Below are 26,053 nucleotides of genomic sequence, written 5' to 3'. Positions count from 1 at the left end.
ACGAGCCGAACCAATCATTCCTTCGCTCGTGGGCGCGAGTTTTTTTCTTCCGCCCTCCCTACTGACGGCGGTTTGGCCTAAGAGCGAAGACGGGGCGGATTTTTAATTTCCCATAGCCACCTTTCTCGCGCGCGGCTATAGGCGGTGAAAGAACAGGGAGGGCGTTAGAGAGTCCCCCTCTAACCCCGCCTTATTTGAAATTGGTCCCGCCCCCTTCGCGTGCAAGTTTACCTTCGCGTTTTCGCTCGCCGCTTGACAGCATTGGCGCATGCGCATCAGGATCTGTCGCGATGGAGCTCTTGGGGGATTTGCCGCTGCGCTTCGCTCGTTTGCCCATGTTTCCCTTCTTTGATTTAGCGCATTACATCGCTTCCATCATGTCTCTGAAGGAGCAGCGGGGTGAGTGAGTAAGTAGGCCGAGACCCGGAGTACAAAACTTGGTTTTAGTCTTGGGGATTCCGGAAGGAGCAACCACAGCTGAGCATGTTCAGAGTCAACAAGCATTCCTAAAGTGCGGCCAAAGGGCTTACAACTCACCCTTGCTTAATATGAAGACTACTATCTTATGCTGAAGCTTAGGTTATATAACACATTTTCCCTATAAAATTAAACTTCCTATTTTGGGTATTTGGAAGATTGCTTATGAGGATTGACAAAAATGGCTATTTTTATTTTTACGCAGCATAATTAATGTATGAAATTGGACTCCATGAGATTTATTGAGGAACCTTCACGTAGAAAAACCTCTTTGGGGATTCTGTAACTTTTGCAGTTTTACAAAGGTTCAAATTATAGTTCTAATAAAATTATAGTAACTATAATAAAAATTATAATAAAACATTCTTTATAAAGCGTATTAATGCAGCAATACTGTACTCACTTTTTTTAAAAGGGATCGTCAACTGCTTCAGAAAATAAAAGTTTTTGATGTTGAAAGGACCTCAGTAATATTATGAAAGCAATATAGGCGATGTATTTGGACCACAATTTCATAGACATTTGATGGAAGAAATCTTTAATGCCTATCAGTCAGTGGCTTAGCTGAAAGGATTTTATTTTATTGTACGGTGTCATGTTTTCTTGATACCAAAACTTCACATAGATTTTGCAGGCTATTAACTGTTCATTTGAATGTTTTTAAAAAGAAAGGATTAGAAGATCTACAGTGTTAGGTGCAAATTAACTTGTGTAGGTTTAGTATAAAGTAAATGGCTTACCAGAGGTACTTGGTGTTACTTTTAGAAGCAGAATATTGGGCAAGAGAGATTTTTGGCCAACACAGTGGAGTTCTTTTTATGTAACATCCACCAGGAACTAATCTGTGAGATAATTTTCTATTTTTAATGCATGCAGAGTATTAGCTTCATTTTTTTTAGCAGAATGACAAGGTAACGCTGTAATATCAGAAGATAGCAAACTTGAGGGAGTTATTTCATATGAATAGTCATACATTTGCCTGCTTCATCTCTGAAACAGGTATTTGCTTTGATTTGACTCATTTTTGTGGTCCTTTACAGTCCTAAGTCCTCAACTTAGGACCACAATTAAGCCCAACATTTCTGTTACGGTAAATGAAACAGTTGTCCTATTCCTGTTTCTGTCCCTTGGCCACCTAAGCTGGGAAACTTTAGTGACTCACTTCTTGTCATTATGGACTGGCGCTCAAAAGTTCAGCTATAAATTTAGGTGAGAAAAATGCCACCACAGATCATGACAGGAAAAGACCCCCCAACACACATACATACATACACATTATCTATCTATCTATCTATCTATCTATCTATCTATCTATCTATCTATCTATCTATCTATCATACCTTTTGTTGTTTTGAAGAACTGAGCTTGTTCTTTTTTCCCTTTTCCATTCCATTCTTCCTTTGAGATTGTGAGCTTGCTAATTTTAACATGAATGACACTTCTTTCAAAGACAATATTTGGAAAGTGGAATCTGATGTGATCAGATAAATAAAAACATAAGAATTGGGGGTTGTTTGTGTATCTAGTGTGAGCAGGGATATGGGAATATTTGGAAGTGATGGGTTCAGACTGCTATATATAATGTTCTTCCTCCCCTCCTCCCACTGAAAATTACTTTAAGCTTCCCAGTTCAAACTTCTGATCAGATTTTCAGAAATGATTTTCTGGGTTTGGATCTGCTACATTTAAACCTAACAAGTAAGTAAAATGTGCTTAAAGATATCGACCCCATCACATATAGAATTGAAAAATACAGCAAAAAAATCAATTATTTCTAGTTCACTACCTATTATTTTTATTTTAAATTTTATAACTATAATATTTAAGGTTGCAAGGATATAAAAAATAACAATTGTTTTACTAGTAACTTAAACTTATAATACTAATGTGACATTTTAATGTCCATTTTAGGCATGAAAGCCAGCTGATGATTTTGGGCCAGTCATTCTCTCTCAGCCCAACTCACATTCATAGGGTGGTTGTTGTGTAGAAAATAGGGGGGGGGGGTTAACAGATTAACAGAGTTGGAAGGGACCTTATAGGTCATCTAGTCCAACCCCCCCTCAAGCAGGAGACCCTACACCATTTCTGAGAAATGGCAATCCCTTCTTGAAAGTCTCAAGTGATGAAGCTCCCACAACTTCCGAAGGCAAGCTGTTCCATTGGTTGATTGTTCTCACTGTCAGAAAGTTCCTCCTTATTTCTAGGTTGAATCTCTCCTTGATCAGTTTCCATCCATTATTCCTTGTCTGGCCTTCAGGTGCTTTGGAAAATAGAAGTATTAAGAGAAAAGAGAAGTATTAAGTATATTCCCCACCTTGAGTTATTTATAAAAACGAAAGTGTGATTAAAAAAAAAATCTTTAAAAATTACAGTTCTGAATTTTATGAATACAGTTCTGATGTGGATACTAAGCTATCTGAGCAATAAAATAGAAACTGAATTTTAAAGATTCAGGTATTGCCATCTGTTGTGGATGCTGTTTTTATGCTAATGTAATTATTGTGTAAAATAATGTTCAGTGGCCTCTCTATTTCAGGTTCTAAAGTGCTCTCAAGTTGCCCAATGGCATGTACAAAATTTTGCAAGGGAACATCATCTGTTTCATTTTCTAACATTACTTTTTCCAAATTGATAGAAAATTATTTTAGAAAGAAAGGATAAAAACTGTCTCTTTGGAAGCCATCCCAGCACTGTTACACATAAATTTCTTGGCAGCTGGTAATATCCATCCCTAATAAATTGCAAAAATACAAATGTAGGTTTATTTCTCTGCATTTAGGGGCTTTTAAGAAAGGGGTCCCCAGGCACAAATCTAAAGCTGTTCATAAATAGAAAAATTCCAGTTTTTAGAAGAATAATTTAGCAACATTAAATTCTCTAAACTATAATTTCATCTCAGTAATCTCTGGTTCACCAATAATAATTAGTAAGGAACCTGATTATTATTATATCAGGATAATAGGGGAGATATGTCCAGACCATTTGCACTAATATTCCTGCTATTTACTACATCTCCAGCATAAAAGGCTGACAATCAAATTTTTAAACACTGAATTTCTTTTTTTGCTGAATCAATCAGATTTTTAAACCATACAATAAATCATATGTGATATTTCTTTAAATATAAGACATTTTGTCCAAGATGTTGATTTTGTAATAGGCAAATGTACTTTCGCAGATTTTGCATATATTATTCAAATTTATTTTTGCAATCTTTTAAAAATAAACTGTTGGTTTTGTCTCTATGAAAAAAATTATCTGCAAACATTCAAGTTCCTTACGTTTCATAGACAGCTAACACATTGGGATTAAACAGAGAATTTAACAATTTACACACACAGTGAGAACTGGCTAGCTTTTGGGCTGCTTTTGATAAATTATATTTGTTTTGTAATTTTTCAAAGCCTTGAGAGTATTATTATTTGTTAACAGATTAAGAGTAATTTATTCCGTTGTTTTTATTGCAGACTGATCTTGATTGTGAGCCAATTCAGTGGCTCTTAGCTAACTTTTGTTTATAATGAAAGAGAAGCAGTTAAACGAAATAAGCATCATTAAAGTATTGAAAGTTACTAAAAAAAAAGTTGCTAGAAAACATTGTTTTCCCCTGTGAAACATTCAACTGCATGGATTGCAACCCTTCACTTCCCCAGCCATTATGGCGATTGCTGGGATTATTGGGAGTTAAAAATCCTCACATGTGGAGGGTGTAGACACATCAAAGCTAGGGACAATCTGTAGTAACATGTTAGTTTTTGTGGAATCTTTTATGCAATTTCTTCATGTTTAAATTATTCATATTACTATAATTTATTTAAAACAACACTGGGTGTGTATAAAATCATCAGCTCAGTCAAATGACAGAACAACCCTCATTCAAGGTTCATTGAAGGTTATGGACCATAATCTATCATAGTAGCCAGTACTAATTATAAATAGAGGATTTTTGACTTTTTAGTCTTAACTAAATATGACTTTCCCAAAGTTGCCCAGTTGATTTTCAGGTCTAAAATAAATTTAGAATTTATGGTCTCCTGTCTTCTAACTCTTTGCCTTAACTACTACTATACCACACTAGCTCATGTAGGGTGTGTGTGTATGTGTGTATAAAATACAACTTAATCAAAAAAGAACAAAATCCCAGTAAGACAAAACATATGCATATATATACAGTAGCTATGTAAAATAACAGATCAATTCTTCAAGTTTGACATGGGATTATACTGATCAGTCTTTTCATTACATAAATAGACAATTCAAAGGCTGAGAGTGAATATACCTGTACATTTCTGAATTTTAAATCCAGAAGAGTAGTAGTTTCTTTCCAAAATACAAAAAATATTTTAGCTACTCTAAAATTGCACTTGGGATTGTGCTCTTAAATTGCAGCAAATTTTGCTTTGGAGTTTATACAGTTAGTAAGTATGGAAATGGAGGTGTTTTGCTCCTATTCCCAACCTGTAGACTCTCCCAAAGGGGAGGGGAAATTTTGGCTGTGTTTCTTCCAATGAGGTCACTAGGTTAATTCCTCAGCTGTCCAGAAAGTTGGGAAGTTAAGCTGCTGCTTCTCAAGGATAACAACTTGATAATAACTAATAACTGATCTAACTTTATCTTCAAAGGTTTTTATAAATATAAAACAATCTACTAAAGTATCTTGGTTGTAGACATCTCTGTTGTTTAGAATTTCAATATATCCATGAGTCTTCCAGAATAATGACATTTGCTAACAATTTAGCCAGATTTAAAGCCTATTTTTCCAGCTCAATGACGGATTTCTTTCTTTTCTTTTCTTTTTCTTTTATTAGATTTATATACCGCCCTACTCCCGAAGGACTCAGGGCGGTGAACAGGCATAAAAATAAAATACATAAATACAAAAATTTAAAAGCAAAAATAAAACCAGATTAAACAATTTAGCCCGAGACAAATTTAAAACATCCCAATAATATAAAAACAGATTTAAAAATTTCAATTTAAAAGAAAAGGGGGGGAAAGGTCAGGCCAGGCCAGCTTGCTGGAATAGGAAGGTCTTAAGAGCGCGGCGGAAAGTGCGCAGATCCGGGATCCTCCGTATCTCTGGAGGGAGCTCGTTCCAGATAGTGGGTGCCTCCACAGAGAAGGCCCTCCCCCTGGGGGCTGCCAGTTGACACTGTTTGGCCGATGGCACCCGGAGGAGCCCCTCTCTATGAGAGCGTACCGGGCGGTGGGAGGCTATTTGTGGTAGTAGGTGGTCCAGTAAGTAGCCAGGTCCTAAGCCATGGAGCGCTCTAAAGGTGGTAACCAAAACCTTGAAGCACACCCGGAAGACCACCGGGAGCCAGTGCAGCTCGCACAGGAGAGGTGTTACATGGGAGCGCCATGTCGCTCCCATAACCACCCGCGGGGCTGCACTCTGCGCCAGTTGGAGCCTCCGGGTGCTCCTCAAGGGGAGCCCCATGTAGAGAGCGTTGCAATAGTCCAGGCGGGAAGTGATGAGGGCATGAGTGACTGTGCGTAAGGAGTCCCGATCCAGAAAGGGACGCAACTGGCGAATCAGGCGAACCTGATGAAAAACCCTCCTGGTTACGGCCATCAAATGCTCTTCTAAAGACAGCCGTGAATCCAGGAAGATGCCAAAGTTGCGAGCCCTCTCCTTGGGGGCCTGCGATTCGCCCCCAATAGTCAGTGATGGCATCAACTGACTATATCGGGACGTCGGAAACCACAGCCACTTGGTCTTGGATGGGTTGAGCCTGAGCCTGTTTCTCCCCATCCAGATCCGCACGGCCTCCAGACACCGGGACATCACTTCAAGGGCATCGTTAGGGTGATCCGGGGTGGAGATGTACAACTGGGTGTCATCAGCGTACTGGTGGTACTTCACCCCGAAACCATGGATGATCTTGCCCAGCGGATTTACATAAATGTTGAACAAAAGGGGCGAGAGGACTGACCCTTGTGGCACCCCACATATGAGGGGCCTCAGGGTCGACCTCTGCCCCCCTGCCAACACAAACTGCCACCGGTCGGAGAGACAGGAGGAGAACCACCGCAGCACAGTGCCCCCCGCCCCTAACTCTTCCAACCGGTGCAGCATGATACCATGGTCGATGGTATCAAAAGCCGCTGAGAGGTCTAATAGGACCAGGACAGAGGAGCAACCCCTGTCCCGAGCCCTCCAGAGATCATCAACCAACGCGACCAATGCCGTTTCTGTGCTGTACCCAGGCCTGAAGCCTGACTGGAACGGATCCAGATACGTCGTTTCATCCAGGTGCTGGGGGAATTGTTGCGCAACCACACTCTTGACAACCTTCGCCACAAATCGAAGGTTGGATACCGGACGATAATTAGCCAACAGTGCCGGGTCCAGGGAAGGCTTCTTGAGGAGAGGCCTCACCACAGCCTCTTTCAAGGCGGCGGGGAAGTCACCCTCACCCAATGAAGTATTTATAATCCCCTGGAGCCAGCCTTGCGTCACCTCCCGGGAAACCAGCACTAACCAGGAGGGGCACGGGTCCAATAAACGTGGTTGCGTTCAGTCCACCCAGAATCCTGTCCATGTCGCCAGGGGTCACAGAATCAAACTCATCCCAGATAACATTCTCAAGACCTGCCTCAGTCATCCCCTCTGACACTACCCAGTCGGAGTCCAGGCCTTCCTGAATCTGAGTGATTTTGTCATACAGATGCTGAACAAAATCCTCGGCTCTACCCTCCAAGGGGTCCTCCCACGCTTCCTGGTGGAGCAGGGAGCGGGTCAACCTAAACAGGGCGGCCGGGCGATTATCTGATGATGCAATAAGAGCGGCAAAATATGTACGTTTTGCTGTTTTTATTGCCACTAGGTAATTCTTAATATGAGATCTTACCAGTGTCCAGTCGGATTCAGAAAGACTGGCCCTCCAGTCTTTCTCAGCATGCTGGAGGAACGGACCTCAAATCTGGCAAAAATGTTAGCAAACATCATCATTCATATGATTGTTTTCCCCATTGGGGAAAGGGCCTGGGTCAGACCTGGGAGACCTGAACTCTGTCCCCTGCACTAGGCTTAATGACCTATGCAGTTGCTTATGGATCACAGTCAGGAGAGCCAGGATTGTGATTGTTGAACAAATTGGTCTCATGACAATCTTAACAATCGCTTTGCTCAGCGACTGAGATTTTGGTCCCAATTGTTGTGAATGGAGGACTATCTATAGTAAACGGCATAATCTCCTAACTGAGAGTGTCTAATTCCAGTCCATTTCAATTTGCTAATATCTAAGATGTCTTCAGTTCATTTCATTTTCTCTACCTTAATGGTTCTTAGGTTCCATGTACTCATTATTGTTCTGTCTTTGCAGCTTTCTTTTCTTGATTGTTAACATCAACAACTAAACACCTTGAAAATGTTAATCTACTCATGTAGATTTAGCACACTCAGCAACCTATCACGAAGCCAACATCTGATTTTTCTCTTTTAGATTCAATTAGGCATAGCCTGATCAGTTGCAGTAACTATATCACAACAGTATAAATATTTTGAAATTCCTCTGAATCATTCTTCTCACCATAAATCCAACAGAATTAACATAGTTTTGTCTGAAGAAACCCATTTGTGTTTGTCAAATCCACAAAAGGACTACTTCTGCCTAATCAGTAAAATCCCACCTGTCTATAAGAAATAAATGGGGAAATGATCACTTCCTGTATTATTGACTTGGAGAACTTCCCAGCCACAATAAGACAGGATACATCTGGAAACAGTTTAATCCAAAGAAGAAAATTTATGCATAAACAAATCAAACTGAGTGGGGGGTTCCATTCTTAAAAAGAATCAACTCAAACTTTTCTCTAAAGTTTCCAACAATTCCCATCCCTATTTGAGTTACTACTGCCCCATAAAGAGCTATGATGATTGAAAGCCCCACATTAAAAAAAAAAACCTTTGAATTTATCAATGGATGATTCAATCATATATCAAGCAGGAAACATGAATTATAAACATATGATTTCTTCAAAGGAATTCCCTCTGAAATTTCAGATTAATCAAGTCTGAATTGTTTAAACTTTCTTTCAAGAGAATATGGCCTCCTCCCCCAATGTGCTCTGTCTTTATGAATAACAGCATAAGATTCTAAAATTCAAGATTTCCAGTTACTATGTCTCTTGAATACAAATTTTATTAGGTAACACTTCAAACAGTAAATCAAATAATGTGTGTACCTCCTAGCTAAACTCTCCAGACCAAACTGTTCGTAACTCTAGATGATGGAGGTGTTAGTGGATATTTTCTACAGACAGGTTTTTTAGTCCCTCCCCATCCAATTTTTTTTTGCCTTCAAAATAATCAAGAGTTTATCAAACTTTTTCCTCTAAGTTGTACTATTGTTAATTTCCACAGCAAATGTTGAAGTAGTTAGTTTTTATTCAAGGACAAATTGGGATTGGATTTCTTTCCCCTGCAGTCTGACTTTCTGGCAGTGCTATATCCATTGTGTTCAGTAATAGCTGCCTAAGAAACACTTAAGAGTTCTTTGTATATTCTGACCATCTCTGGCCCTCTTAGTAATTGCAACCCCCTGAATAGCACTATGATCCCTTTCATAATTGCAGCAAACTGAAGCAAGGGTTCCACCACATTGATCAAATTCATGTAAACTACATCTCCCACATTGTGTTCAACTTCATCACACTCCAGCCAAAGATCTGAAGGCAGCATTTAAATAGCATTTAGTATCAGTTTATTTTTTTATTAATACACATTATAAACTCCTTTAATTTCTACATTAACAATGTTGGTTTGTAAATGAAACCAGCTAATGAGCCATTTTTATTGGATATATATATTGGATATTGGATAAGAAAAACACCTGTATGATGGAGGAACATAAGGAGTATCAGGAGTAAAACTCCTGATATATAGTATATACTAAGTCAAGAAGCTTGTGACTCTGTTGTGTTCTAAAAACAGATCCCCTCCCTGCCTTCGCTGAATCTAACCCATATCTTCCACCATTTTTCTTAAGCCATTCTGCCATTTTATGGGGTTTTTATATTCCACCATCACATCCTTTCCCATGGGTTTGATTACCAACCTGCTCTCTCCATCCAAGGGTACCTTTTTTCTGCTTCTTCACCTGAGCTTCCTCCTCTCAGACTCTTATTTTCTTTAGAACATGCTGCTCTGGTCTGCATAGCAGGATCATTATGGCTTACGAAGCAAGCCATGATTAAACTATGTGGAGCCAGGATGGCACAGTGGTCAGAATGCAGTATTGCAGGCTAATTCACTGCTCACTGCCAGGAGTTCGATTCTGATCGGCTCAACATTGACTCAGCCTTCCATCCTTCTGAGGTTGGTAAAATGAGGACTCAGCTTGTTGGGGGCAATATGCTGACTCTGTAAACCACATAGAGAGGGCTGTAAAGCACTGTGAAGTGAAGTACTATTGCTATTAGTGCAGTAAACTGATAAGGGAATTTACTGAGCCATTTGTTGGCTTTTCTCCTTTTGCAGCAAATTAAAAGCAAAATTCCTCATAAAGAGCTGTTTGTATCTTCTCTTGTTTTCAGGAGTAGTTGAAATCGCATATGACAGCCCACTTGCGTGTTGGTTTAGTGCTATGCTTTACTGTTTTGGTGGGTCCATATTATCTTCGCTGATGCTAGCAGAACCTCCAATTGCATTTCTTGCCAACACCACAGGTGTCCTCCTTGCCTCATCCGTCTGGTAAGTAACTTTTAATATATGGTGTATTTTTTGATAACTAATACATATTTTCAAAGTTATTGCTTATATGGCTTCAAGCCATGCTGTAAAGAGTTCATTTTAAAGTTGTCATCTGCTTATAGAAATCTGTCAATGAATTTTATGATTGTTAATAGAGTTAATTTGCATAAACATGCTTAAGCTCTTATCAGTAATTTAGAAGGGAAAAAAACCCCTTTTCCCCTAGAAAAAGCTTTTTGTTGTTGGAAAGAACAAAAAGTCTTCTTCTGATAGAGAGACTTGTGTATAATTTAAACAATGTCTGATTTTAAATACAAGGAACTATCTAGACTTTTTAAATTTAAGATATTACTAATTAATTATTAATTATTATGTACTAACTACTATTAATTAGTAATTATTTAACTAGTAAGCATTTTGGATTTCTAGGAAAGAAATTAGGAATCAGTAACAGTAAGTTAGCATTTGATTGATGTAAGCATGTGATATATGTCAGATATAAAACCAACAATTAACTATATATAGTTAACCTCTGGATTGTGAAAATATATTCTGTGAATTTTGCACAGAACTATTATGAGGGAGAGGGAGACTGAAGCATTACATGGGGTTATCCCTCTGGAATGGTCTTTCTGTTCGGTGTTTATTTGGATCCAACACTATCTGCCTTCTAGAAAAAGCTAAAGGGAGAGCTTTCCCAGAGGGCTTTTGGGGACAAATACCCATTACTGTATTGCATCTGGTTTTAATTGTTTTAGTATTTTTTAATATATCTCTATCTCTGTGTCTTTATATCAGAAATGTGTGTGTGTGTGTTTGTGCGTGCACACATGTATGCAAATTTTGTTGACTTCCAAGAATCTTGTGATTGCATGCCGATGTAAATTAGGTTAATAAATGAATAAAATACATGAATAATCTTAATGGGCTGGCATAATCAGTCCTCAATTTATGACTGGTTGCTTATTGATCATTTGAAGTTACAGTGGACTTATCTTGGAGCTACTTATGACCCAGATTTGAAATTCTGACGGTTGTCCACACTCCACGGTCACATGACCAAAGTTCAAGTGCTGGCAACAGGGTGCATTTATGGCCATTTGCATCATCCCGTAGCCACTTGACTGTGTTTTATGACAGTTTTGCTGAAAGCCAAAAACTCTTCTGTTTTTTGGTAAAACTGTACCTATAGTGAAATGGGTTAACGACTGCAGTATTTGCTTAATGACCATCCCAAAGAAGGTCATGAAATTGTCATGATTTATGACAGTGATGGGCCGGCTTCACTACAGTCATAAGTCAAGGACTACCTGCAGTCCAATGCCAGCAATAACCTCCCTGTTTCCTTCCTTCCTTTGCTCCATTTCTAGTAACTCAACATTGTTATGCCAGTATAATGCACCTTTTTTTTTAAAAAAAAAAGTGTGCTGAAGGTATTTTAGTTGCAGTACTTTTTCTTTAAAAAAATGCCTCATGTTTCTGACAGGAGATGGGTCATTTAAGATACGTTTTCACATGATTGATGGGTACGTCTGTCTATGAGCAAAATATAGAACAAAAATTCTAGGGAAAAGAAAGCATGGTTTTAGATTTTAGAATTTAAAGTGTGTTCATTGATGCTTTTCTTACAGGCTGCTTAGGAGGAGCAAGTTCCAATTGAAACTCAGTGGTGTTTAGCTTTCCATATTTGAAAATTGGGTCAGTCAGGCTGCCTACACCCATTCTTAGACTATAAATGGAAGCCAGCAATCTATTACCTTTATGGCAGTTGCCTTTCCCGGGACTGCTTGAAAGATTATGCACACTCCAATGTGAACTTTTTAACAAACCAAGAGACCCAGCAATAGCATTTAGGCTGCTTTGCAATTGACACTGATGTCCTATTACCCGTAAATAAAAGACATGCTGTTCTTTTTAGGGCCTCTCATTAAGTAATAAACCTCATTAGCAACATTGAATGGTGTTGGGATGCTTGAATCTCAGCCTTTTGCAGTTGCTGCAACATAAGACTGCTGAATTAACTTCTTGCCGCCCACATTTTGCTGAGTACATTTTATTTGGTTTGGTTTGCTTTCACCCCAGAAGCTGCTCAGCTCAAGCCTTAATAAAATAGACTAGGGAGAGAATATGCTTTGTCTTAAGCCATTTGGTTTGTGGCCTGACAGACAAAGGTTCTTCTGGGAAACATGTATCTTAACTTTGAAGTTTCCTTCTGTGAACAGTTTCATCTAACACCATGGGGTTTTCAAATTATTTTCTTCTTTAGCTATACATATACATTCATTCAGTATGTTCTTGTGGGCTGCCTAGAGATGCTGGGGGATGTTTATGGGTGGTGGTGATAGTGGTAGGAAGGAGGTAAAGAGGAAATTGCCAGATTTGCCTCCTTCCCATTTTCATAAACAGAAGAACAACTTGGAATCCAAATCTATGGGTTGCTAGTTTTGTCACAAATGATTGATAAGATGAGATTTATCCCAAAGTGCTGAAGCCGGAATGTAGATACTGCAAGATACGCTTAGAATGATCTTTGTGTATATGATTGGAGACTTAAATGGTTATGATGCACAATGTTCTGACTTTAGCAAACAGAAAGAGGCCAAGGGCAATGGACATCTTCATTCCCTGCCTCTCCACAAGAATGTCGGGGTAAGAAGTAGGACCAAAATTCTGCTTTCTATTCCTTTTCACAGACATTACTCAGTTCCTATTAAATGTGACACTATGACTTTCAGCTCTATGGAGAGCTGAAAGGCAACCATCCGATCACATGCCTCTACAAGGGGAGCAACATAATGTTCACAACAGAACAAGTGAAGATTATGTGGGCTGAAACAAATATAACTGGCTTATGACTTGTCCCTTTATTCTATCTTGGAAAAATTCATTTCCTAATTTTTATCTGAGGTCAGGGTCTTTTTCTTTTTTTTAATTGATGTGATCAGGTTTAGAAAGCAGCGATTGTCTAAAAATTGGATAAATATATAATGAGCAAGGGAATAAATGATATGTTGTTACAAGCATTCATTGTAAATAATGCCATTATTCAGGCAAATCATTATCAAAGAAAAAATATTCATGTCGAGTATGGGTTCATACAAAACAGGTTTTCTAAATTCATATGCATAAATGTTCTTTGGCTTGAATGTTAGCAATTTTTGAATATTTTGGTTGCCTGATTCGTTTTTATGGAATTTAACCTGCTGCCACGAAAAATAATAAAGTGTATTTTCTTTTACATAGCTTGAGGATTAACAGCGTAGTGTTTGCTAGCACAATAGTCTAGAACCACTAGATGGCATTCAAGAATCTCCAAATTTCTAGTTTTTGTATTAAATATTGATCCAGATTCCATGAGTTGTACAAATAATACAAAATCTCATTGTTAGTACATTAGATTTCATAAACTCTGGTCTATTTTAAAAAATGAATTATATAATTCTTTTTGGTATTTTTAACATACATCAATAAAAATTTTTTTAAAAAATCCCTTCACCTGAATATATTGCTGATTCTTGACATAGATAATCTCCAGAAAATTATGGCCTATGAAGCAATTTTTGGTTTGGAACGATTTGTGTGGATTGAGAAAACACTCCAATTTGGATTCCATAGACATTCTGTAGACATTGTTGAAGTCAATTGATGCCTTTTAATTACTTTTAACGTGTGCCATTGTGAATACAGCCAAATGACAATAAAGGGTAGCTTATCTTACTCCATCAAGTGACTAAGATAATCACTTGAACATGAGGAGGAGAAGGCAGAAGAAAGTGCATAGAGATTTTCATAAATATTTGAAATATTAATTTATCTGTATTGTGTTGAAAGTCTCTGTTCTCTTCGTATAGTTAATTATCTTGAGAAGACAGCTATGCAAAGCTTTAGAACTCTATGAAGGGCAGCTTTTTGCATTGTTAAAGCAGCCATGTGTTTTTGTAGGTTGGTGCAGCTGTTTCAAATGCTTCTCCCAAGTTTTCTCTGCATTCATAGAGCAATTCCTTTAAAGCAGAGGTGGGAATGATGCCCACTTTATGACTTATGGACTTCAACCGGCTGGCTCAGGAATTCTGAGAGTTGAAGTCCACAAGTCATTAAAAGGGCCATCATTCCCCAGCCCTGTTTTAAAGCAAGAGAAAGATCACTAAAAATGCACAAGTTAAAAAATTTAATTCCACCCTAAGCCTCTACATTTGAAGCTTCTTCAGTGACATGACTCAAAAGCGACTTTGTAACTAGTGACATCTAATGGTAAAGTCTTAGAACTATCACCTCACAATCAGCAAAGAGGTAGTTCTTTTATCTACAGTTCTATATTAATTTCTTTAAGACCAAAGTATAAACTGAATATGCCAGGCCATCTGTAAAGCTAGTTTCCAATTAAAAAAAAAACCCCTATAACATGAGTATAGATTGCAACTTTACATTAACATTGATTTTTAAAAAGTTACTGTGAAAGGCAGGTGGAAATGGGACTGGAGACTCCCTAATTGACCTTGAACAGAGCTGGTTTAAGTGAGAGGGGGTTGCAATATATGCAGTTGCATTGGACTCAGAAAAGAGTGGAGTAGTCCGAAGTGGAGTACCAGCAGGCAGAGGTTGGCTATCTGAGACTAATCTGAAGGTGTAAAAGCAAAAAACGTACAACTACTTGTTTCTGTTGTGTTGCCTTGGAGAGATCAGTTGGTGTTTGGCTTCAGCACTGGGGTTTTCAGGCAGGTAGGTTCAGTGGCAAGTCCAGATTAGCCAATGAATCTATTGAACCTGAGGGGATGGTGAGTGGTGACATGAATTCATAAACTAATATGGCACCATATTGACTGGCAGGTAGTTTAAGCTAATGGGCTATTTCAAAGGGGCATGTCCATCTTTAGGTTAACACAATTAACGTTTGTGAACTAATGGGAGAAACCAGGGCAATGGACCATAGTTTTAAGTAAGGTTTTACTGTGTGGTGGATTGTATTGTTCAATTTGCAGATCCTTTTGTCAATGCAAAGGCTTATTGCTCCTGAAATGCACTGTCTTCTGCTGCTGCCATCTCTCTGCAGCTACTTTAGAGGAGACATCTTGCAAATCTGGTGTCACACATTTAGCCCCCAAGTTGCCTGACCCCCAGTTAACTATACAAAATCAAAAGAAATATACAGGTAGCCCTTGACTTATAACACTTCGTTTAGTGACTGTTCAAAGTTACAATAGCACTGAAAAAGTGACTTATGACCGTTTTTCACACTTGACTGTTGCGGCATCCCCGTGGTCGTGGTCAAAATTTAGATGCTTGGCAACTGGCTCATATTTATAAATCTTACAGAGTCTCAGGGGATCACCTTTTGCAACCTTCTGACAAGCAAACTCAATGGGTAAACCAGATTAATTTAACCATCTTACTAGCTTAACAAGTGCAGTAATTCATTTAACAACCTTGGCAAGAAAGATTGTAAAATAGAGCAAAACTCACTTAAATATCTTGCTTAACAGCAGAAATGTTGGGCTCAGTTGTGGTCATAAGTCAAGGACTACCTGTATATGGTAATTGGAAATATTCAGATGAAGGTGTGGTTCTAAAAGGAAATAGAAACATTGGGATCATTCCTATTCCTGTCAATCTAATGAGATATATACAATCAAAGATAAACCAGTAGAAAAATATTTTTAATGTATCTGATATAATGATCAGATTTTATTAGATGTATCCTCTACTGTATAAGATTTTTCATAACTCTTTTATGCCTTATTGATTTTTCTGCCACTGTGGTTTCCCGCGTGTTTGGCTACTTCTGCTTCTCTGAAAAATTACCTTTTAACCCAAAGGTGCTTTTTTAAGAGGCACTAGACTTTCTGTTTTTTCTTTGAAGATGTTTTGCTTCTCATCCAAGAAGCGAAACGTCTTCAAAGAAAACCCAGAAAGTCCAGTTGCCTCTTGAAAAAGCACTTTTGGGACAACCATGACCTGGATGACTGAGAATCTCCATGGACAATTACCTTTTAACCTTCCAGGTCATTTTGAAAAAAGGTGGGCGATGGCTAGCCAGACTACCATCTTCCTGTTCCCCAAATTGGTCAACAACCTCATAGGCACTAATTCTTCTCTAACTAGGCTTGTTTTTGCTTTGATAACTTGTAAACTTACGTTCCCCAAGAGGTCAGATTTGGCCTTTTGTCTTCCAGTTGCTGATTTCAGATGTCAATTTAAATATTAGAAATGCCCACTTCACAAACAGACCCTCCTCAATACAGCTGCCAAGAATCTTTTAATGATTTTAGACAGCGAAGAACTTTGTCCACCCATCCTTAAAGAAACAATCCCCCCCCCCTTTTAAACATTTAGGAAATCTCTATAAACATAGGAAAAGCATGATGTGCAGCAGGGTTATGCAGCCTTTGGGGTTTGAGAGCCATACTTGGCCTATGGTAGCATGGAAGAGGCTGCATTTCAAAAGGGTGGGAAGGGCTAAGTCAAACCAGTAGCTTTGATTTCATTTAAATTGGTAAACTAATCTTCCCCAACCTGATTCATTGCAATATGTTAAGTTTAGTTCCCTTAATTTACAGGGAACTTTGGAAACAAATGTCAACTTCATTTAAATCAGTTTTTTTTTTAAAAAAACTTTGCAATTGGCAATTGTAAGATGGGTGAGGTCCTTGGTGCTCTCTGACCTTACTTGTTTTCTTGTAGACGTTTCATTACCCAAACTAGGTAACATCATCAGTGCTAATGAATGTTATCTAGCACTGATTATACAGTTACTAGCACTGATGATCCTCCCTAGTTTGTATAATGAGACATCTGCAAGAATGCAACCAAGCTCAAAGAGCACCAAGGACCCCTCATTTCAACCCTGAGCTACAAATTTAAGATGTGTGGAATTCTGGGAGTTGAAGACCATATACTTTTAAAGTTGCCAAGTGTGAAAAACACTGATTTAAAGGGCATTAGAGCTTTCTTTGTTATGAATAAACTGAGAGGAACTGAATGGCTAACCTTATGGATACCCATGGAAACAGTTGGAGAAAGTTGCTTAGATCTTTCTCTAGAGGCACTGAAACTCAATTAGGATTGCAGTCCAGTGTACCACTGCTAGTATATCATGAACACTGGTATGTTTGGCCCAATCCTAGCTGTTTTCTAAATAGCTGTGAAAATCTAACTTTCTCCAGGCCTTGAATTATACATCCAAAACTTGCATTTTTTGTTGTTTCATGATTGATTTTCTTTTTTTGGTGATGGGAAACTATTTTTAATTGTATGATTGTTTTTACTGTATACTATCCAGCATTGTTACAGAGTTGGGCAGCCTTATACACTTTCTACAATAAATAATTGAATAAAGGCTACAGCAAGGTTAAAAAGTTAAAAACACCCCCAAACAAAACAGTAACAAACCATTTCTGTAAATTCTGCAAATTCAAGCAAATGACAAGGACCAGGAATTTGAGTTTGACTTGCGGTAGAGTTTAATCTACCAGTGCAGAAGCAAGTTATTATATACTTTCTACTTGTTAATAATCAGAACAAAATTGGAATGATTAATGCTGCCCTGGTAGTTTCGGAAGTACAGATTGTCATAAAGCTGTGTAAGAAACTCTTTGAAAATGAGCATGTATTTATTTGAAGGATTTATGCTGATCTGTGACTGAACTAAAAATTTGATTGGTAGACATTTGAAATACAGTATTTGTAAGGGTTTTTTTTCAATAGCTTATAAAGATAGTTACAAAGCAGCCCTGCCTTCAAAGTTAGAATCTAAAAATCACAAGAAAAAAGAAAAAGGAATTGGGAATAGAGAGGAAAAAATAACTGCTGGCCATAATGTATAAGAGTTGAAGAAACTACTAGCCAAAAAAGTCAGTAGCTTGTTGGGTAGCTTTTTCTTGCTCAAGTGATATCATCTTCCTTTTCTTTCTTTCTTATCTACTTCTTTTTGTTTATGCATCTTGCCACAGTTGTATCTTTACAATGAATGCTTTAAATCAGAGGTGAGAAACCATGGCCTCTTTATGACTTGTGGAGTTCAACTCCCAGAATTCCTGAGCTGGCTCAGGAATTCTGGGAGTTGAAGTCCACAAGTGATAAAGGGCCATAGTTCCCCACCCCTGCTTTAAATGAAAAAATAAATAAATAAATCTAAAGCTTAACTAATTAGATGATGCTATTCCTGGATAAAAGGGAATTATTAAGCCCAAGTACCAGGGTTGTTTGGAAGTTCAAATTTACAGGAGAATGGATTCCAAAATGGGGCAAAACAAAAAGGTATAGAATTGGCAGAGACCAGTATGGTGGAGGCAGAGAAGAACTGAGTGAGTTTACTGATTACAAATATTAGTGGAGAAGATGGAAGAGATATAAAACTGAGAGATATGGCATGAAGTCATCTAAAAGAAAGGTAGCAGAGCTCAATTTCAGAAAGGCAGCAGTTGATATTGCGACATTTTGCTATAATTTTGAATGTACTGAACCTTTCTGCACTGAGGGAAAAGCTGAAGCATTTGTGGTGTCTCTTTATTCCTTGAAGCTTCTTCCAACCATGAATTTTTCCTTAGAACTAGTATGCTTTTCACTCAAGTAGACTTATCAGATTTACTTAAGGGTTTTTTGGTTTTTTTTGGTAAACCGTTTTACAATCTAGTTCAAAATAGTTTCATTCCTTTTTCAGTAAGGAATAAAAGGAATTTTGTGAAGTGCAGCACCTGAAAAATGGAGGCAGGTCTATATTTATTGCCGTTACTTTTCCTCCCCTTGTTATTCTACATCTGGATGTCCTTTCCCCATTTCTCTTATTTGTACTTGAATTTTGTGACCCAAACTCCATATGTTAAGGACCCACGGTGGTGCAGTGGTTAGAGTGCAGTAAGGCGGGCTACTTCTGCTGATCACCAACTGCCTGCAATTTGGCAGTTCAAATCTCACCAGGCTCAAGGTTGATTCAGCCTTCCATCCTTCCGAGGTGGGTAAAATGAGGACCCAAATTGTTGGGGGCAATAGGCTGACTCTGTAAACCGCTTAGAAAGGGCTGTAAAAGCACTGTAAAACGGTATATCTAAGTACTATTGCTATTGCTATATGTGACTTAGAGGTGTATCTGGCATAATTCTTTATATACAGGGGTTAGGCTAAACTGTTAGGTTTAAGAACATGCATGTAAGGTCATGTGGTCTTGCAGTTATATAATTAGGATGTGTATGTTTGCACATATTCATTCTCAAGTTATTAAGCGTAACTGAAGATTTTTTTTAAAAAAAGGCATCTATATTGTATATGAAGGCTAGGTATTCACTATATAATTTCCCCAGACATAAAATTTGGAACTACGTATTAAGAAATAAAGTGAACATTTAAGGAGCAGTAATATTTAAATGAATGTTTAACTTGCTGGGTATCCTAAGACAATTTAATTTATTGAAAGTCCGACTATACATATTTAAGCAGCCTGCAGCCTCATACTATCTATTATTTCTTATCATTTATGTTTAAAAAGTTTTTTTAATTGAGAATTTGTTTTGTGCTTGCATAGTTGGCATGCTTTTGCTCTAAGCATCTTTGGGAGACTGAACCTTTTCCTCCTGATTGTTTAGGTATCTTATATTTTACTGCCCACATGAGCTAGCCTACCGCTGTTTATGTTTTCTACCTATACGACTGATGATTGCAGGAATGAAGGAAGTGACAAGAACATGGAAGATAACAGGTGGAATTGCTCACACGCATAAACGCTTTGCAGACGCCTGGCTAATCATGATAGGAGTTGGTTGGGCCAGAGGTAATACATGAAACCTCTCTCTTCTGAAACTATTTTTTGAGCTGTTCTTTACTTGCTTTTATGGAGAGTGTCTGGGACCATTTGGAGAAGAAAGGCTGACTTCATACAAAACTGTTCAGGGTTATTTATTTTTGGCTCCTCAGCCCTTTGAAACTTGCTAATTAGAAATAAATTCCTTTTACAGGAAGCATCAACATGTCCAGAGATGCAGTGTTAGTTTTATGGTGCTATTTCATAGTCTTTTGATAAAATCTGCTGCAATGGTTAACATTGCTGACCTGTAGAAACAAGTTTTCTCTATCTCAAATCCAGCTTTGCAGTTTGCTCCCCCCAAATGGTCTTATATTCCTTTCAGTTAATGTTGAATAGTTTCCCTATGTCTTTTAATTTGATTAAATCATTTTTCTTAATTTTTTCTCATCTTTTTAATATACATTTAAATTTCACATTTATATCTCAATATAAATAGGTTGAAGAACTTAAAGCCGAGAGCCTTTTCAGATATCTGGTGTTATGCCTTTGCATTTAAACTGAATGTTCAGCATTCAGTTTAAAGTTCTGCCTAGTAAATGTGTGTAAAATTAACTTGTATGTGAGCATACTACCTGGGTTAAGCTATTTTTTTAAAATAAACTTTTATTGCTTTAAAAAAATTGCAACAAAAAGCATAGAACAGAACAGAGCAGAACAGAGCAGAACAGAACAGAACAGAACAGAACAGAACAGAACAGAACAGAACAGAACAGAACAGAATAGAATAGAATAGAATAACAGAGTTGGAAGTGACCTTGGAGGTCTTCTAGTCCAAACCCCTGCTTAGGCAGGAAATCCTACACCACTTCAGATAAATGGTTATCCAACATCTTTTAAAAACTTCCAGTGTTGGAGCATTCACAACTTCTAGAGCCAAGTTGTTTCACTGATTAATTGTAAATTAATTGTAAATATAAATGAAGGTATAATTAAAATAATATATAAGTGTGTGTGTGTGTGTGTGTTTATGATCTCTGATGTCAAGTAAACAAGCATCCAAAAACAACCTTTTTTTACACAATCGGGGCAATCTGGGCACAATCTAGATTCAAAGTTCTTCATTTTATATCTAGCCATTTCTGACATACTGAGAGGAACTGAGGAAAGCTCTCCAAATATCTGCTAAAGCTTCCTGTCGGAAGCAATTTCTAGTCATTATTGTTTTCTCTAACCAAATGGGGACATGTAGGATTAGGATACAGGCCAGTCTGGTAGTTGCATTTGATAAACTGATCACAGGGAGGATTTTATACTTCATTGGTGCAAAATTGGGCTGGATGGATTGCTTTTATACTGTGAAGTCACTTTTTTTCCCCATTGAAAATGAAAGCTGGAAAAGAAAGGGTTCGTGATGGTGTCCGTTGGGAATGGGCTCCATGACATAAAATAGCCTGCTGACCTTTCTTGCCTATTGGATTATAACAGATTCAAGAAAAGTTCAGTCCTTCTGCAGCCTCCTTTCAAGTTCCTAATTTGTGCACATTGGTCTCATGTTATAAGCAATTAGTTCTCCTTATTTGCACCAAGTAAGATATAGCTCTGTCTTCTTTTAAAGCTTACTGATTTCTTACCTTATAGGGCCATTACAGATTCTAGACTTCAGAGTGAAGCTGCTGCTTCCAGGTTTTTTTTTTCTTTCTAACAAATATTAAACCTTTCCTTCTCAGAATAGGATACTTTCTAAAGAGTCTCAATTTGAGGATCCAATTTCAATAACTGTAAAATAGGTCATTTCATTTCTTCCTATAACTTAAAGGGCCCTATCTTGTGCCTCTGAAAGTAATGTGATGGATTTGCAGTTGTCCTAACTAGAAGTGGGATTGAGTGTCTAAGATCTTTTGAACCAATTTAAGCATGTAATAATTTGTATTGAATTACAGGAGCTGGTGGCGGTCTAATATCCAACTTTGAACAGTTGGTGAGAGGTATATGGAAGCCTGAAACTAATGAACTGCTGAAGATGTCATAGTAAGTCAGTGAAAACCACATAACAATTGGCAGTTCTGGGAACATTTTCCCCCCATTGGACGATCTGTATAAGTAGCTCTTCAGTAATGTAACTTTAAGCAATACTATAAAATGATTTATTTCTAATTTTTTTCCCTTAGAGAGGATATTTCTCCACACTAATTTGGTATCTGAAAAACCCTTTTAAGCACGTGACACTGAAACTTGGCATATTGCAGAACACTGTGATGTCCTTATAATTTTACAAAAATTGAGTTGTGGTGGGATCAGATAACTCCAGGAATCTCAGGGACATCAACAGTGGGGGGTGTGGATGGTTGGAGTTTGGATAATTGAATTCTATTAATTCATTTAATGATAATGAGGTTATCATTATAACATAAGACTATAGAAATGTGCTCCTTTGTTTATTTACTAAATTGAAATCTTGCTGTCATATAAACAAAATGCAACTGGAAACCTAGCAGAATTCTGCATTTACTCGAAAATGGGCAAATTGGCACCCTCAAATAATAATCCCCAAAATCTTTGTATTGCTCCTCAAACAGATGAATAATGATTATAGTCAAATACTTTGAACCAGTTCTTGAATTACTGTATTTTTCAGAGTATAAAACGCTCTGGTGTATAAGACACACATTAGCTTTTGGGGAGGAAAACAAGAAAAAAGTGTGCCTCTGCCTACCAGCATCCATCAGTATTCATCTAACTAGCATTCTTGCAGCAAACAGCCTGGTCAGCTTTAGCACTTTATGGCAGCCTGATTCAGCACGAGCAGCTGATTGGCAGTTGGATCGGCCTCCCGGAATACCGCCAATAAGCTTTTCCAGGCTGCGGGGATTGCCACAGCCCATCGCCGCCTCCACGCATTGTGTTTTCGGCCTCCGCACACTCCGTTTTAGACCCGTTCCAGGCTGCGGGGATCACCACAGCACATCATCGCTGATCGCCACCTCTGCACGTCGCGTTGTCAGCCTCCACACGCCCTGTTTTTGGCCTCTATGCTTCACATTTTCGGCTGGTTCAGGCGGCAGGGATTGGTGATGGCGGCCGAAAATGTGATGCATGGAGGCTGAAAACGGCCGAAGGGTGGGGGCCGGTGGGTGGGTGGGGAAAAAAGTGCGTCTTATACTCCAAAAAAATACAGAAAGTAGATGTCTTATAATGCATTCTTTAGGTTGTATATTGTGGAGAATGTTGATGCTGGCAAACACATTTTCCCTAGACTATAACAACAGAAGAATAGCTGCAACAGCTAAGATCCGGCTAAGCTCATTTTAGCCCACCCTTTTGGTTTTCATCCTGCCAACCAGATGCCTCTGAAAGGAGCCAGAAAGATATCCCTTTCCCATCATTGTTCCTTTGCAATCTGGAGGCATGCTGTTCCTCCTGTGGAGGCAACATGGAGTCTTCAAGACCATCAGCCCTTGAAGGACCTCTCCTTCAAGAATTCCTCTACCCCAGGAGTATCAAACCTTGGCTGGGAAATTCTGGGAGTTGAAGTCCACAAGTCTTAAAGTTGTCAAGGTTGGACACTTCTGCTTTATCTCCTTTTAAAGTCATCCAAATTAATGGTTCTTCCCGCATCTTGTGGACATGCATTTCCCAGACTTAATTATGTGGTGTGTAAAGCATCTCCATTCATCTGTTTTAAATCTTCTAATTAACTTTTTGGGTCGTGGTACTAGTGTTTTTAAGAGAGGAAAATAATTTCTCCCTGTCCATTTTCCACACACTGTGAATGACTGTAAACCAAATCCCTCCCTCCCTGGTCACCTTTTTCCAAATCGAAGACTAACAAAGATTCCACCCTTTTACTGAAGAGAGGTGTTATGAGTCCCCTAATCATTTTGATAGTATTCCTTTTCATCTTTTCCAGCTTTGTTATATCACCTTTTTCATTGTGGTGATAGAACTATACCCACACATGCACGGAATGCTGTAGATGTTTTTTCTAGTGAAATGTAGAGAGCTTAGACTCCATCCATGTGCAGCTGAATGCATGTTTTGGGTTTTTTTTTTTGCTCCAGCATGCTTCATTTTACAATTATGTAAATTAAAGTGCATTTACCATTTAGCTAACCATTTCCCCAGTTTAATGAAACTCTTCTGGAACTCTTTACAGACACTTTTGCTTTTTACTACTCTGAGTTTAACCCACAAATTTAGGTAGTTCACCCTAAATCAAAAACTGTTATGGATAAGTTAAAAACTCAAATCTTTTGAGAGACTTCACTTATTGTCCTCCATTTAGAAATGTGTCCATTTTATTGTATTATTTGCTCTTCTAAAGTCAGTTTTTAAAAAGGCAGAAACTGTTGACAAGGAATTTTGTGAAAAGCCTTTTGAAAATCCAAGTACACTATACAGTCCATCCTGCTGAAAACTCTTAATAGGTTGATGAAGCAGGATTTATCCTTGCAAATTCTTTAACAAGGCTTATTCTTCCATATGCATAGGTTGTACATTTTTAGATGTTAAACTAATTGGCCTATAATCTGCAGGATGTCCTCTAACCTGTCACTTTATATATAATTGCTCAAATTTTATATTTGAGTTTTTAACTAGCTCTCATTATTATGCAATGTAGTCTCTCAAATTGTCCTATAATATTTTCTCTTGTTACTGCAGTTCAGATATTTGATTGTTTTCTCTTTGAAAAAAGTCAGTCCAGACTCAGGTATCTATCTGCCCTTTAACCTCTGTGCTTGCTTGCTTGTTTTTTTTTTTTATTATATTTGTCCATGTGGATGACATACTGTAAATTTCTTTTAGAATGTGCAAGTCATTGAATTTGCTAGTTTCTGCTATGCTTTTTTTAAAAATAAAATTTAGCCGCTTCTGTACATGCATCTGTAAACAGAGACAAAGAATTCATTCAGCTTCTTGGTAATTACCATGTCTTCTCTGAGGATACATTTCCTTCCTTTATCATTTAATGTCTGACTGCCTTCCTAGTTTTGTTTTGGTTTTTTTTTTTTGCTTCAAATATTTCTAAAGATGATCTTATTCCCCACTTCCCTTTTTTTGATATAGCTTTCAAATGCTTCCTCTTCTTTCTCCTTATCGCATTGCACATTTTCTGCCAGAATATCTGCTGAAACCAGTGGAGTGATAGATGAAGTTATGTAAAGGTTTGAACTTGTCTGCCTAACCGCCAGTCCACAGCATAACTTTCCAGAAGATGAACACAATGGGTTAAAATGTGCTATGGTGAAAAAAAATACAGCAGAAAAAAAATTCACTTGAAAATGACCTGGATCCAGCTAGAGATGTGGAGAAATACACCCCCTCTCCCCCCAAAAATCTTACTTGGGAGTTGGGTATCTGCTTCCTCCTGGTTATGTAACCCAGATCTGAAATTCTACAGTCCATCCCAAAGCAAACATATAGAAATATGCAGTGTTGCAATCCAAGAGACAGCAGAAAACACACACACATACATACACACACACACACACACACACACACACGACATCTTGTAACATGGAATAAATTATAGACACTTCCTATAGCTACTGCTGGTGAAGGAATTGGAAAAAATTTCAGAAGCCAATCCTTGCATGTGTCTCCTATCAATTTCTCCTTCCTTCCTTTTTTTCTTTCTTTCTTTCTTTCTTTTTTTTTGGTCTCTAAATTTTCATAGCTTCATGCACAATGCTAGAAAGACTGGCCTGTTCCTGGATTTGGCTGACATATTCTGCAGATGACTTTCTAGATTTCTGGTTTTCTAGTTGACATTACAGAGAAATTTGGCTTTCTTAACTTTTTCTTTTGGTTTCATTTTTGAGAGGTTCCCCCCTTTTGTAGTCAAAGGTAACTCTGTTTGAGCCTGCTGGCAGTTTCACATTTGTTTGAATGCTAAATATACAGTAGCATTACGGTTATTATATCCTGATATTTGTGCAACAATTATATCTTGCAGCAGATCATGGTCGCTACTCCTTGGTCAGTTCTGAGGTCATTTGTTCTAAGACAGAATTATTTAGGATATATAGAAATCATGACTTGAAAACATAGCCAGTCTGTGTGAACGAATTCATCATTATTACAAGAATGTCTCTCTTCCATGGCCTCATTTATATAAATATCTCAAAATTGTCCTTAGTATTTTG

General features: G+C 38.0%; 1 protein-coding gene across 2 annotated transcripts in view; it reads left to right on the top strand.

Moving 5' to 3' along the window:
- Positions 1 to 39: 39 nt before the first annotated feature.
- Positions 40 to 26,053, top strand: part of TMEM38B (transmembrane protein 38B) — a 38,922-nt gene continuing 12,908 nt past the window's right edge. The window contains exons 1-4 of one of the 2 annotated variants that reach the window (XM_034410652.3): positions 40 to 399; positions 10,021 to 10,177; positions 19,753 to 19,937; positions 21,851 to 21,938. In XM_034410652.3, coding sequence (XP_034266543.1) covers positions 291 to 399; positions 10,021 to 10,177; positions 19,753 to 19,937; positions 21,851 to 21,938 — 539 coding nt within the window. In that variant the 5' untranslated portion in view covers positions 40 to 290. Of the gene's footprint in view, positions 408 to 10,020; positions 10,178 to 19,752; positions 19,938 to 21,850; positions 21,939 to 26,053 lie in introns of both variants that reach the window. The other variant, XM_034410653.3, reaches the window with a different exon arrangement.

Source organism: Pantherophis guttatus, chromosome 2 (genome assembly GCF_059756535.1).
Source record: "Pantherophis guttatus breed Tessera chromosome 2, ASM5975653v1, whole genome shotgun sequence".
In the NCBI taxonomy this organism is placed as follows: Eukaryota; Metazoa; Chordata; class Lepidosauria; order Squamata; family Colubridae; genus Pantherophis; species Pantherophis guttatus.
The sequence above is the reverse complement of the archived record's forward strand: the minus strand, read 5'-3'. Positions and strand labels throughout refer to the sequence as shown.